Source organism: Telopea speciosissima, chromosome 7 (assembly GCF_018873765.1).
Source record: "Telopea speciosissima isolate NSW1024214 ecotype Mountain lineage chromosome 7, Tspe_v1, whole genome shotgun sequence".
Classification (NCBI taxonomy): Eukaryota; Viridiplantae; Streptophyta; class Magnoliopsida; order Proteales; family Proteaceae; genus Telopea; species Telopea speciosissima.
In genome coordinates, this window is record NC_057922.1 from 4412876 (window position 1) to 4428523 (window position 15648).

General features: G+C 38.8%; 1 protein-coding gene across 1 annotated transcript; it reads left to right on the forward strand.

Annotated features, from left to right (window-relative positions):
- The first annotated feature begins 2332 nt into the window (after nucleotides 1-2332).
- Nucleotides 2333-15371, forward strand: LOC122668908 (probable protein phosphatase 2C 71). Its single transcript, XM_043865474.1, has 8 exons — nucleotides 2333-2640; nucleotides 3350-3480; nucleotides 3876-3945; nucleotides 5484-5568; nucleotides 6301-6470; nucleotides 14157-14300; nucleotides 14470-14598; nucleotides 14958-15371. The coding sequence occupies exons 1-8, from the start codon at nucleotides 2476-2478 to the stop codon at nucleotides 15135-15137; spliced, it is 1074 nt and encodes a 357-aa protein (XP_043721409.1). The 5' UTR covers nucleotides 2333-2475; the 3' UTR covers nucleotides 15138-15371.
- Nucleotides 15372-15648: the final 277 nt, after the last annotated feature.

Here is a 15648-nt window from a genome sequence, read left to right on the forward strand (position 1 = left end):
ATCCTCTGCAGTACTGGCGGGGGTTACAGTGCACATCCGACGGCACAGCAGAGGCCATGTGTGCCATGTGTGCCATGTGTGCCACCTGGCCTCTACTGTGCCGTCGAATGTGCACTGCAGACCCGCCGGTACTGCAGAGGATCATAGTCCATAAAAGTATAAGCAACAATATGAAAATAAAGTTGTATATAATCAAACATATATACTTACTTGTAACCGACAGTTATTGCAAACGAAGACAGAAGTTGGACCGAGTCGTATGATGATCTCCTTAAAATCTTTAATCGTCCTTTAATAGTGTAGACCGGGTTGACGTGCGATTATACCTTTAAAATGAAACGATATATTGATCACTTAGCAACACTTCTAATGTGATTACAAAAACGATTCAATAGTTATACTCAACACTCCTTGTTATGATAAATTTTTGTTGTTAGAATCTGCTGATTCAACCACCGATTCTGATCCAAGTATTTAATCCTGATGTTAATGGTGGGTCTCAACTCACAATCAGATGAGGATCTGTATTGGCCCTAGCTTAGAATCGGCACGAATCGGTCGACAAAAACCCCCCTAAACCCTAGGTGTCGTACAAGATTGGTCTGATCTAGGTTCCAGATCAGCCCAATTCTGCCGATTCAATCCGATCCGATTTTTAAACCCTGGGTTCAGTTGTCCTGCCAAGCAAACAAATCGAGGTCCCAAATGCTTTATCCTCTACTTCATACAGGTGGTACAATTGTAAAATTTCCATTAAAACAGTTCCACGAGTCGAGAGCCCCAAGCCTCCACGAGTCTCCTCTCTCTCACCGCCAATGGAGGAAAGCCAGAGCTGCGAATCCTAATCGATACAGCGTCTCATTATAGCTCGATTAATGGCCGATTTCGTCGGTTGCTTTCTCGATCACCGTTTCCCGAACATCTCCTCCTTTCGCGCTTTCTTCATTTCCTGCAACGTTTCACCAAAACGCTTCGTTACAGCTCGGTTTCCTCCACTTATCCGACTTCCGAACCGTCATTCATCTCACCATTTGTTCGCGAAGCACTCTTCGTCGTCTACACCGTCATCGGAGCCTCTATCTCCCGATTTTGACGTCGTTTCCACCACTGGTACCCTATTGCGATTCTCTGAGCCTTTATTGTCTCTTCAATTAACTGGAATTCGTTTCTTGTTTTTTTAAATTTTTTTTTTGCGATTGATGATGATCCTGTTTAAGATGCATCCAAGTGATCGTTTCTTCGTTTTGAGATGGATATGTTTTTACGCCGCTTGTTGCTTATTCATATGGAGTTTGGTGGTTTCGGCAGAGTACCCCGATGGAAGCGTTGTTTTCCGATTCGGAAGCATAACAGAGACGAAAGAAGACGTTGAAGTCGATGAATCATCGAGTATCATGGATGGAGATTCAGCTCATGTTGAGAAGGGAATTCAACCTAGTTTATCTGCCGCTGTTGCTGTGAAAGGAGTGTTTTTTGAAGAAAGGAGTACTAATGGAGCATATGCAAGTGAAGATGAACCTATGAAGAAAATGGAAATTGTTCAAACTGTTGAATCTGGGGAAATCCTGCACGAAGTGACCTATACTGATCCGGAGAGCAAACAGAGCATCGGCAGCTCCACTGAAGTAGTTGGTTTTGTCGAAGACAGACTAGAATCGGATAGAAAGTTCCCGGAAGATACGGAGGAAACAGAGTTACCTGCTTCTCCAGGATCTCACTCAGTTTTGGATGCGGAGCAGAAGACTGCTGCTGAAGATATGGTACAATCTATGGATTTGGAGCATGATTCGGTCCTTGACAAAGAGGCATTGAGCGACTCTGAGCAAGACTTTGGAGAGAAGAACAAGGACGATGGTCGGACTTTTACTTGTGCAATGGAGCTGAACAACATCATTGACAAAGAGGACGGTAATGCCATTGAGTTAGAATATGCAGAAAAAAGGCAAGGTGGAATTATGATGCCTCCTTTGGGTACTGCCCAGCCTGACTCCCTTCCTCAAGTAGAAAAGGGTTATGTCACTGAGGAAGATTCTGAAGAGAAGGCCAAAGGTGAACAAGATATGAAGCCTGATTCAATTCTTGATTTAGATGCAACTATCAACTCTGAGCAATGCTCTGGAGACGGAAATATTCGTGAAGCTGCAACTCTTACTACCACCGCGGCGCTCGAGAACATTCTTGATCCAGGAAGAAGTAATACCTCTGAGGAAGATTCTGAAGGTAGGATCGAGGATGAAATTAGACCTCCATTGACAGCTTCCAAGCCTGACTATCTTCAAGACAATAATAGTTCTGGCCCTAAGGAATATTCTGAAGATGTAGTTATGAGTGAGCCTATGCCTTTGTCTAATTCTGCAGGGCACGTACTTGATGTAGAAACAAGTCATGCTTCTCATGAAGGTTGCACAGAGAAGAATACTTTTGATACTACTTTTCCTTCAACTGGTGATCGTGCCTCTAAAGTAGAAACAGATTATGCCTCTTGAGGAAGATGATGGGAAGAAGGCTAAAGTTGAAGTTATGAATAAGTCTCTAATTGGAGAATCTGATCAAATTTTGGATGCCAATTCTTTGGATGCTGTAGAAGGTTTTAACACTGTTGAAGAATGTTTGGAGAAAAATGCAGTTAAAAGCTCAACGGTTGGTCATATTTCTTTCTTTTTTCCTTTATATCTCAGTCTTTGTGCTAATATACACATTAATAAAGTCTACCTTCATTTTCTGGGAAGGAAGAGGTTATGCATCACCATAATGAATATCAACAACTGATAATTGTCACTCATATGGACATAAAAATTGTGGGGGTGGGGGTGGGGGTGGGGGGGGGGGGAGTGGGAAATGTAATATATGACAAGCACGGGTTGACGGGGATAGTGCTTGCCTATTTGAAATGCTTGAAGCTTGTCTCTGAAACTTGCTGAATGCCATTCTAGGGTAACTATGTCAAGTTGCAACTGACAATTAACAAATGATTGTCAGGTTTCCACTCATCTTATACATCAGGCAGATGCCTGGCAAGAGAAGCATATCCTTTCTCCTGTAGTTTCTACTTGGGGAAAATTTCCTCATTACCTTTTCCAAAAAATAGGAGTATCAAGGTTTACCTGTTACACTTAATAATACTTTTCCTTTTTTTTTTCTCCGGGTGGAATTTTTGCATAATGGTTTTGCATCCCACTGATTTTCATTAATTGAAAAATCCAGTCATCATGCTGTCCTTTAGTTTTGAGAAATCCTTATGCTTCATGTCTTAGAAGCCTAATTTTTGGACCAAGCTTTGACAGTTATGTAAGAGAACTGTTTGGAAAAGTATGCCTAATGGAGTTTACTTCACATTTTTCTGTTCTAGCAGAGGGACACTGCAACCTCTTCAAAATTTATGGTTGAAAATATCAAAGGTGCTGTGCATGGCGAGGACCAAGCAGAAGCTTCATGGGCTGTAAAACTACCTGGTGTTGAAACAACTCAAATTTCTAGTAGGTATGGTTTTCCCTCTCTCTCTCATGCATGGTTTAGGTGATTTCAGTGCCCATAAACATTTGGCACCAAGCATATCTGAATTTATCTATCCATAACATGATACTGTCCCTGAAGGCAAATATCATCAGATAGAAAATGATGATACCCTTTTTTGTAATATAATGTTCCCCATTATTTGCTCTCTAACATGTGCTTTAATTATTGATGATGCTTGGTCTGGCTGAATCATTCTCTGCCAAGCATACTATGTCCACAGATTTGAAATTGATTCTGTTATGACAGAACTTCTTGCTGCATGTCTATTGTCTGAGAAAGATTTTGATTTGTTGTATTTAAAATTTAGAAGCATCATGCCATCAGTTCTTTATGATTTTCCCATTTCATGAATAATCTAGGGAGATTGCAAGCTCAACAGGAGGGCTTTTCCTTTCTTCAGGTGCTGCAATGTTGCCACATCCTTCCAAGGTAAAACCATTGGCTGGAAATTTGTTTTGCCACCTATTTTGTAAATGAAATAGAATACTTGCTTGTATTGTTTTTTGAGAAATGATAGTGGTAGCGAATTCCACCAAGGTAATCCAGTGATTGTTTGTCTTGGCCTTCAAAATATCGGCAAACTCTCGGATATCGAGAATTTTGGATTCCTTTCCAATGTAAGGGAACTGTAAAAAGTTTGATGCCTTTTGGATAAGTCTTTTATAAATTTCCCTGTATTTTGACCAAACTATGAAGAAGGTTATAGATTTGGACTTATTTACAGGCCAAATAATGATTCTGAAACCATGGTTTAAAACTTTGATATTTATATATTTTTCATTTGTATTGAAGTTGGGTTTAGGAATCTCCATGGGGTTTACCCTATACTTCGTCATACTATTCGTTTCTGTTTTGTTCCTGGGAATTGTTCCAATTACTTTTTCCTACATTTATTGTTTCTCCAATTCTCCTCATTGTATCAGATTGAAGTCACTCTTGATTATTTTTCATTAATGCGCTCTATAAATCTGTTGCCCCATCCAATGAGGAACTGTGAACTCTAAATTACTTGCTCCGGCAGCAGAAAAAAAGCATTTTTTTTGTTTGCATTTTGAAAGAAATAGCAACTCCATCAATGGTTTTTCTAGATGGTATGCCGAGAGATGTTTCCTTGATGGCACACCTATTTTTCCCACTGGCATGTCCAATGAGGCTTAAATTTTGTTGAACAGATATAGATCCCAAAGTTTCTGCTCACATGTCAAGTGTCAGCCCAAATGGAGTTGGCCATGTGGCAGAATAAAGGTTTGAAATTCCAATGGGAAAATTGGAGAGGACAGCTGAAAATACTAATGGAATATGCCAATACATAGGATGGTGAATTTGAGGCTTAAATTTTACACATGGCTTAGCCCCTACCATTTTGTAGATATCCAATGATTGGATTTGCACGTTACCCTTCCATGTAGCTCAATTGGTTGTGCAGTCAAAAGATTTCTGTTTGACTATGCAGTCCAGAGAAACTGTTTCCTTCAGTTTTTTTTTTTTTAAATATTCAGATTTCCTAGAGGGCAGACCTCAGCACAACGGTAAGGTTGCTCCATTGTGACCAGGTTTGAGTTGGGAAACAGCCTATCCATGAAGTGGGTTAAGGCTGCGTACATTATGACCCTCCTCAGACCTCAGCACAACGGTAAGGTTGCTCCATATGCGTTTCTGATCCTAAAAGAGCTTCTCATGGTTTTCATTCTTCAGACTGAAGACTGTCAACTTAAAATTCCATTCTTCTTCAGACGTAGTGAGGATTTAGAAGTTTCAGCAAAGTGAGGACATGTCACTTATTCATAACATAATTAGATTTTGAAATTTACTTATTTGTTTGGATTTTGTTGATTTGTTCACCTTGTTTTGACAAACCACCTGCTATTCTTGTCCAATATGTAATTGACTTATGAAAATTTTAGGACTCAGTTCCTCTGCATGAAATAAAGCATTCAGATCAGTTATTTATAGAATAATAATGCCAGGCATTGACAGGTGGAGAGGATGCTTTTTTCATCACACAAAATTGGGTAGGTGTAGCTGATGGAGTGGGTCAATGGTCACTTGAAGGTACTATCTTTATGATGATATATTATTGTGTATTTTATATAGAATACAAATAATTTTATGTTATTTTATTTTTGTGATATCTGTTCTGTTGGGATATCTGGCATGAACTTTTGCCTTAGTACCTGCTCTAGGCTACCAACCTACGATCCCATTGCTTAGAGTCTCCTAGGCATTTTGACAACACTGGCCAAGTGGCCAGCTTATAGAATATACTATCAATACTGGTTTAGTGCCCAATGTACAAAGGCACATCTATGAACATTCAGTTTAGTGCTGATTGGTCATGCATCCTACTCCAGCAATAAGAGCCCAAGGGGTTTCTGTCAATACCAGCAACTCCTTGAATGAAGAGCCAATTGCATGATATAGGTACAAATATCAGAGAAAATTCAAGCCAGTCTCTCGTTTTGTCATCAATTAGTCCTTTTTCTATTTCTTTCGATAATAAGGAGATAGCAGAAGGAATTAAGAGCTCAAGAATCAAAGCTTTTGCTTGGGTCACTTTTAACCAAACAGGGTAAAAAAAGGTTGGGTCACAGCTTTGGCCATGCTGTGAGTATCATCTTTAGGTTTGGTGGATCTGCTGAATCAAATCAGACAAACCCACATGGTAGTAGGATAATCAAACTTCAACCTTCATCTCTGCAATGTTAAGTTCTCCTTCCCAGCACATGGATCAAAGTAGCTGCTTTGATAATTTTTATCTTTTATGGTCTGCCTTGTCCTCTTAAGGTATTAATGCCGGACTTTATGCTCAAGAGCTAATGGAGGGTTGCACAAAGATGGTTTCAGAATTTCAAGGAGCTCAACTAATTAAGCCAGAAGAAATTCTTATTCAAAGTGCTTCAAAAGCACATTCATCAGGCTCATCTACAGTTGTAGTTGCTTATTTTGACGGTCAGGTGAGTTTTTATCCAAGCAGCTGCACCTACATGTTGATTATCAGATGCATCATGGAGGCAACCTTTAAACATCATTCATAATTATCTGCAGAAGTCTCACTCACCACTTGATTAATTAAATGTCCGGTTCACTTGCATTTGGATGCCTAGATGACTTCATTTTAAATGGCACCAACCAGAAAACTTATTTTCAGACCATATTTCGGGCCAAGTGCATCATTCAAAATGGAGTCTGCGCCAAAATGATGATACAATTCAACAAATTCAGATGTTTACATCCTATAGTATTTTCATGTCTAATTTAAACATCGTATTGGTTCTGAGTTATTACACTTAGATGCACTTCCGCTTTGGTGCCCTGAAATTCACTTTGCACATACATATGATTGTTACTGTAATTGGATGTGCAATTGTGCATGCTTTCCAATACATAAACTGTTGGACATTGATGCTATTTTTAACTTCCACAGACTGATTTTGTCCCCCCCCCCCCCCCCCTGTCTTAAGAAGATGTAGTATCCGGTGATGTCATTGGAGGCACTAGTGCAGGGTTTTACTGTTGAGCTATTACTGACTCAAATTAGATGAATCAGATAGGTACTCATGTTATCAGTGAGAAGACTGAGAATATCAACCATTTAATGCCTGCAGCTGCTAATGTGATTGATTTTCATCAGTTCATCAAACTGCTAGGGCCAGGTTAAATAGGATGGCTGAATAATGCAACCTGGGATTTGAGAATTTTGATTCGGATCGCTTATGGACCCACCCAATCAACAAAAATCCAAATATTAGAGGAGAGAGGCAGATTTGTAAATAAACAGAATCTTAAAGAGGTTGCTTGGTAAATCAATATGGGCTGGGGTATAAAAGGGGTTAGCAATTATTAACCAAGGGTAGACTAGTTCTGAATTGGGACAAAGAGGTGGGTAATTTTGGAAAGAAGGGGATATGGTGACAAATAAAATAAGGGTAATTTACACATACCACCCTTGAGGTTTGACGAAAGGATGATTTTACCCCCCAGTTTTGGAAAATTCTGCGTACCCCCCTGAGGTTTACAAACGGTAACAAATAAACCCATTCCGTCAGTTTATGACTAACACCGTTAAAATCAAAAGGTAAAGTGACAAAAATGCCCCTTCAAGAAAAAAAAAAAAAAAAAAAAAAAACCTGCAACTCATCTTCCCCAAATCGATTGGGAAAGATGAGTTACAGGTATCCCCATCGATTTTGTGTGGTTTCTCTACCTCCATTTCCTCCTCTTCTTTGAGCAAAATTATTTCGTATGCTAAATTCATCGTTACCTCAGGTGTCATGTTCTTCCACGTCTCAAACCCTTTCCGGTCTTCTACCAGATAATCAGAATTATTGGTTTTCCGAAAGCTTTCCCTGTGAAACCAAATCCAGACATGATGATTTTCAAATTTTCTAAACTTCACCATAACAAGTTACGGTGAAACTTTTCAGTTCATCTCATATTCTATCTTTGCAAGAAAAACATCTAAAAATGAATTCATTAGGAATCTTATGATTTCTCTAAACACAATTTCTTCGAATGCCCAAATACAGAGATTAGAGAGTACACATACAAACAGAGAACGAACAACATAGTAAGAGAAGAGAACATACATGAAACAGCAAAAGGGTGATCTGGACTGGTCTTCAACGATAAGTATTTTAGGGTTTCGATTCTGGCTCTCGGCTTTGAGTCTTTTATGCTCTATTTTGCCTTTACACTAGTGCATGTCAGCAAGGGCGATGGCATACGAAACGCCTCCGAAATCACTGTGAAAATAGAGGGACAAACTCCTGGGTTCTGAAAATGACTTTACATAGTAAATGGGGAAAAACAGAGTGCAAGGAAAGAGACGAGAGAAGCTCAAGGGGAGGGGGGAATAAAAATAAGCAGGGAAACGAAATGGGTTTTCAAGAAAGATCACCATTCCTAATGTAGTTAAGAACTGTGAAAGTAGAGGAACAAACTCCTGGGTTCTAAATATCCGCAACTCTGGGTGGAATATGATGCTTCAAATAGATTTTAGCGTATTTGCAAAAATTTTAGCTCACCGGAGACGTTCCATTAGAAGCCATGGAAGGAGCAATCGATGGGGATACTGTAACTCATCTTCCCCAATCAATTTGGGGAAGATGAGTTGCAGGTTTTGTTTGTTTGTTTTTTTTCCCTTTAAGGGGCATTTTTGTCATTTTACCTTTTGATTTTAACAGTGTTAGTCATAAACTGACGGAATGGGTTTATTTGTTACCATTTGTAAACCTCAGGGGGGTGCGCAGAATTTTCCAAAATTGGGGGGTAAAATCTTCGTCAAACCTCAGGGTGGTATGTGTAAATTACCCATAAAATAATGACACAAGGTTGTCTTTTGAATGCGACAGAACCAGCGGAAGAGCAGTTTGATTCAAGTAAGAGAACTCACCTATTTGGACTCCAATCAAAGTAAAATTCCAGGAGAGAGCCCAAGTTTTAGTTCTCTTTTGAATGAACAGGTCAAATCATCAAGCAATTGTTTAGTAAATTAACCTCTAAAACCAGATCAAGCAGACAGCACAGTTTTAGGGTCCTTCAAGGGGTCGAATCTAACTATCCTCGTTGGATAATGATACCAAACCTTCCAGATTGGATATCTGTTAAGTAAGGAATGTATGCATAAAGTTTAAGAATGAAAGAAAGAGATTTGGTAGGGATCAATCGTATCTCTTTGGACTGTGGGTGCTGTCAGAAACAGAGGCCAAGGGAAAAGTAGAAAAGAGAAGAACATGGGAACAAGACAAGGTAAAGGAATGAACTAGGAAGAAGAGAAGGAAGACACTCACCAGAGAGAAGTAGTCTCTGATCTGAGCTAGAAGAAAGAGAGGGGAAAGGACGTAGAACACACAACTCACCTACTTGAGCAACTCAAATCAATTTTATTCAATATTCCATTCTCACTGATTTTTCAATGGTATTACGTCTATAAATAAGAAAAAGAAAAGTCTCCAATGAGGAAACAACTCTACTAAGATTCCTAACAAAAAGCAACTCCAAAGACTTGTTAAACTCTTCCTATGTATCCTATCCAAAATTAAAGATTACATAATAGATAATAATAAAACTGTAAAGAAAAAGGACTTTTCCCCAATAGACCTTGCATGCATATTGTATCATCGTATGAAAGATTTAACTATGTCCAGTTTTAATTGGCCTCAATTAATCCATCGTTACTGCCCAGAGGGGAAGTAATAGTTAGGGATGACATTATTTGAACCTGTGACATTTTGTACCCAAAACAAACATGCTACCAAGCTGCGCTACATCCTTTTTAATTGGTCTACCCTGCCATTGTAGAGAATCCTTGTCTTGTTTTCCACATTGTTATTTTTTTATTCATTGATATTAAATTTCTCGAGATTTATTTTTCTTTTTTGTGGTCTCATATAAAATATCAATAATCAATTTAGTAATAATTATAATAATAGAAATATACAATAGAATAGTAATAATTATATACATATGTGGTGTAGTCCTAGGTAGGAGTAGTCCTACTAGGAACCAGGGTAATAGGATTACCAAACAAGGCTGGCCGATTGGGACAGCTTAGGCTAATTAGGCAGAGTTAGGGTTAGGGTTAGGGTTTCGAGCAAGGGTTTTAGTTGGTAATGATGTGCAGGTTTTTATGAGTCTATTGGTGTAGGTTTGGATTGATTTGGATGAAGTTGGAAATCTAGGGTTCCGGGTTAGAGGCCTTATAAAAATGGAGTGTTTTCAGGATCTAGGGTTTAGGGATGGATTTTGGGAAAGGGGTTTATAGGGTATTAATAGGTAGGTCTAGGGGGTTATTTTGGTATAAAGAAGTTAGGGTTTGGATGAATTACGAAATTCTGCAATTCTGGACAAAATTGAGTTGCAGGTTGTAGGTTTGATGGAGTGGAGGAATGGAGGGGATAGAGTGGGAGTTATGAGCTGGATTTTGGATTGAGTTGATGCAGATCCTAGCCTCCTCGAATTGAAGAAGCCACCCTAAGCCTAGGGTTTTAGTAGGAGCCTTAGTTTAGTTTATTTCTATACTTAGTTTTTATTTTGTGTTTATAATTGAACCGGTTTAAATTGGTTGCATCCAATTGGTTCAATTGGTCTAATTTAAGTGAAGTGTTCCTATTGGCTAAATGGTTCTTATATCCTATTGGCTAGTAGGGAATCTTCTTTTATTTTAAGTAGTTTAAGTTGTTTTTAAGTCATTAGGACTCTATTTTGAGTCTATTTCAGTTTCCTAGTCAGTTTAAGTTAGCTAATAGGTTAAGGATTGGGTTAGAACCTATTAGCTAACTAAAAGACTCAAAATTAGACTTAGACACTAAAAAGGAATGGCTTAACCCAATACTTAACCTATTAGCTAACTTAAATAGACTAGGAAACTGAAATAGAGTCAAAATAGAGTCCTAATGACTTAAAAACAACTTAAACTACTTAAAATAAAAGAAGATTCCCTACTAGCCAATAGGATATAAGAACCTCTTAGCTAATAGGATCACTTCACTTAAATTAGACCAATTGAACCAATTGGATGTAACTAATTTAAACCGGTTCAATTAAAAACACAAAATAAAAACTAAGTATAAAAATAAACTAAACCAAGGCTCCTACTAAAACCCTAGGCTTAGGGTGGCTTCTTCAATTCGAGGAGGCTAGGATCTGCATCAATATGTAATCCATAATATTCTCTCAAATAAAATAAATCTCCCTAAATATCCTACCGAACCAACAACCTGGTTTGGAATCGATTCCTTCTTGTTTAGGAGTCCTGTAGGGTGAAGCTGGTCTAGCTAAATATCTGCATCACTGACATAAATGTTCTAGCCATATACTGGCTTTGTTCCCTTGGTAAATTCACCAACTTTCAGGTATCAATTCTTGAAGGGCATGCATCTCCTTAGAAGTTGCTTTTCTCTACTATGAATGAGAGAGAATCTAACACAATGTAGTGCAAAAAATGAGATAAGGAGGTGTCAATATTGTGGAATAAAGGAGAAGAAAGAGCTATATGAAACATGTTTAGTTGGGGCTTTGGGCTACCCTTCCAGCTGGTGTAGTGACCTGGGGCCACCAGGTGGGGGGTCATCAGAGAAACTGGGGAACTCTCTGGGGTGTTTATTCCAATCCTATTGGACATAGGAATTCTATAAGGGGCAGAGTTATTATCACTTCAGGTGTAGTTGGACTATGCATTGACAGAAGGTTTTGATAGTACAATGGGTGAAGGGTATTTGGCTATATTATTTCATGGGTTAATTTGATTGTGATTTGTGAGAGACGGCCATTGGAATTCTGTTCATGTTCGTAGGTGCACAAAGTTCCTATCTTCAAAAGCTAACTGTTTGTTTGGATAGAAACTAAGGACGGCCAATGAATGCACTCCCTTTCTAACAGTAGTAAGGGCAGATTACTGGATGAGGGAGTGTTACTGAGTTACTTGAGGTAGGAGACATAGTTGTCAAGGCGTTACCTAGGTGGGCGCCTTGTTGGTTTCGCCTTGCTTCTAAGCCCCCAACAACACCTTGGGTCACCTAGACGCTGTGACAACAATGAGAGGATGATCTGAAGAGGCTTCTTGGCTGGGTACATGAAGCTCCTAATGTATAATACCTGTAATTCTCTTGCCATCTCTGTAGTAGGTCTACGTGCACATTTGGTTTCAATTTTTATTCTCAATTGTGGCTGTGAATTAGAATTGGTGTCATTTACATATTTGGTTCCAATTCTAGAGGCCAATTCTTCGAATTAAGCCAGAATTGAGAATTGGCCTTCAGCCCAATTCTCCAATTCTAAGGCACACAAGAGAGCAATTCTAGAGGGGAGAATTGCAATTTCTCACCAATTCATACCATGCATTGCACACCTTTTAGAGGTGGCATTCTCGTCATTTTATGGTTAAAACATGAGAAACTTTAGCAATTTTTTTTTCCTTTAACTTTTAGTAGCAGTGTTCTTAGGGCGCATTTGGAGATGTTCCTCTTTTTACTTTTAACAACAGAGGAGTGTTCTTAGGGCACATTTGGATCCAATTCTGGCTCCACTTGAAGAATTGTGTTTGTATGCACTATTTGCGTCTCCAATTGTTATCCTCCCTTTGATTGATGGCAAAACCCCCCATTCCCCCCAACACCGCCCCCCCCAAAAAAAAAAAGAAAAAGAAAAGAAAAGAATAAATGCCGGGACTGGCAAAGGTGTAAAAGAAGGCACCTCTTCACGGTAAGTCTTTATATACTAGAAGAGAATTCCGCTGTCCTCTGAAACATCTATTGTTTCATCCTTTAGATCTTTGTCTTCTATTATCAATAATCTTTCTATATATTGTCATCCTTTATTATGTATCAAAGTCTGTAGCCAGTAAAAGAGCGTCCCAGTGCACACTACTGCAGGGTCTGGGAGGGGCAAATGTGTGCAGCCAGCAGCATTACCCCCCGCTTCACGGAGAGACATTTCCATGTTTTGAACCCGGTTGCAATAGCGCAACTTAATCGTTGCGCCAAGGCTGGTCCACTAAAGTCTGTAGCCACTAATTTCCTTAATTTTTCCTTGTGCACCTAGTCCCTGGTGAATGTGCTACATTTGACTACTTTTTCTATTGAATTTTTTAACTCTGTTATTTTACATGTCAAGTTTCTTATTGCTAGTCTTGAAGCAAACCCTATCCTCTTAAGCCTACCTTCTTTACTCTCAATCATTGATGCTGTAGAAGTCTTGCTAAGCCTTACCCATTTACATGTCAAGTTTCATACAACATGTTGCTTCCAGCTAACACCCAAGCATAAAGTTGGAACATAAATTTGTGGGATCCATGTTTAAGTGATTTGGCTAAAGGTATCTGGATGCCAGCTGCCAACCTGATGCATCATCCTCCTTTATCCAGGCTTGGGACTGGCAGTGCAGAAGTACTATATTGAGCCAATAACTATTAAGGAAGATTACGTGAGATCTAAAACAAGCTAAAGTCCACATTTTGCATAATCGTATGACTCAGTTTGTTTCTACATTGTTATTCATCAAAGGAAATGGGAAATGATACTGCTTCATGCCTACAGTCTTATCTGTTGCCTCGAGGGTAGTCAAATGCTCCACTCACCAGCATAGATAGTGTGGAGGGTCAGAATACATGGTATTTTTAAGGTTTTTTTTTTTTTTATTTTTATTTTTTTAAAGAGTGGGGGGGGGGGGGGCAACGGGTTTACTTTAGTGGTTTCATTTATTAAAGTAACAGTTCTATGGGATTGCCCAGTTTCTGAATTCGAGATTAAGGGCTAGTTTGTGTTCACATGTCTCAAAATTTCATAGGTCATTGACGAATTTTTTGAATGTTATAATTATTCTCATTTTGTCAGTTATCTGCATGCCACGTTTGTATGTGCTCATCCAATGGCATACTCGTGAAAAACAACTCAGGAATTGAAGATAGCTCATATGAAATAGTTGTAGTTCAAATATACATTACCACTCAATGGAATTAGGATAATGATGCAGAGCTGCCTGGGGTTGAATAGGTAAAACCTAGACACCCCATTGGCAATTCCTTGTTTTTCTGCAGTGTTACTCAAAATGAGCAAATAATGTACTACTTTCCTAAGAACTCTGCCCTATGTCTATTACTGTGTTTCACTCACCATTCTTACTGATATTGGACTTTTCAACAGGCTCTCAATGTGGCAAATATTGGGGACTCTGGCTTCATCATAATAAGAAATGGCTGTGTCTTCAGAAAGTCCTCCCCAATGGTTTATGACTTCAATTTTCCATTGCAGATTGAAAGAGGGGATGATCCATCAGAACTTATAGAGGTTGGCATAGCTTCAAAGACAACTTTTTACATTTCCCCTAGCCTTTTAGGGAGTTCTAATGATTGCATGGAGTTTATTTATTTGTTAACAACTTCATCAGAATTTGGTTTTGCGCGGGGGGGGGGGTGTGAAGTTATGTAATTTACTGTGTTATGGTTCTTTGTTTCAGGGATACAAAATTGATTTGGATGAGGGTGATGTGGTCATCACTGCAACGGATGGGCTTTTTGACAATCTATATGAACAAGAAATAGCATCGATTGTATCAAAATCATTGGAAGCCAGACTGAAACCAGAGGTCCGGTGAATAAAAAATTAGATACATTAACTAAGTTTTTGCTTTGTTGGGCAGTTTTGGACAAGTGGCTTAAAAGATAAGTAGGGGAAAGGGGGTCTACCCACGGTTCGATGGGTCTCATGAAAATCTTTTCTTGGTTTAAAGATCAATCTGATTAAAATTTGTGATGGACCAATCTTAAAATTGTAAGCCTAATTCTTTTGTTTGGCATACAAAAGAGCTTGATGATTCCATTCAGATTCATCTTTGAACCAAGGGATCCATAATCTCTTTTACCTTGAAGTAGATGTTGCTCAATTGTCTCTCTCTCTCTCTCTCTCTCTCTCTCTCTTCCTTAATAGCCATCTGTTGTGTATCAGGAAATAGCAGAATTCTTAGCTACGAGGGCACAAGAAGTGGGGAGGTCAGGATCAGTAAGGAGTCCATTTGCAGATGCTGCCCAGGCGGCTGGGTACACAGGATATACCGGTGGCAAGCTTGATGATGTTACTGTCATCGTTTCTGTTGTACAAGAGAGCTCTAGCTTGCATTCCCAATGATTCAATCTTCTCTGTAATCTTTAATTTTAAAGTTGTAAATACCAACAATGAAGGTAGAAATGATTAGTTGGGTGTGGAACATCTGGCTTTACAGTTAGTTGTAAAAGTACTAGTAAGGCCATATTTTCAATGAGCATTACTTCTATGTTAAAATAGCCATACAAGATGCGTATGTTTCATTCATCTCGCTTGAATGGGAAAAGCTTTTAACTGATTGTATTTGATGGGTTGTAATACTGATTGTTTGATACACACATGAAGAAGAAATTACAAACCAGATCAGGAAAGTCAGAAGTGCCCACTTCTTTATCCGGTAATATGCTTAGACTTGAAAGCAGGGTTTTTGTGCATGGTATCGGATGATTTAGATCCATATCGATGATTATCAATACTAATACACTAATACTGATATAGATCAAATCGGGTCCCTAATTGATAAAAAATGAAATTGATACCATGAATATGAATCGATTAGGTATCAATTACCGTCAATACCGATATGAATTAATTG

Coding starts and splice junctions, on each gene's coding strand:
- LOC122668908 (XM_043865474.1), top strand. CDS start 2,476: ATGCCTCTTGAGGAAGATGATGGGAAGAAGGCTAAAGTTGAAGTTATG. Junction 2,641..3,349: donor ATGCAGTTAAAAGCTCAACG/GTTGGTCATATT, acceptor TTTCTGTTCTAG/CAGAGGGACACTGCAACCTC. Junction 14,599..14,957: donor AAGCCAGACTGAAACCAGAG/GTCCGGTGAATA, acceptor GTTGTGTATCAG/GAAATAGCAGAATTCTTAGC.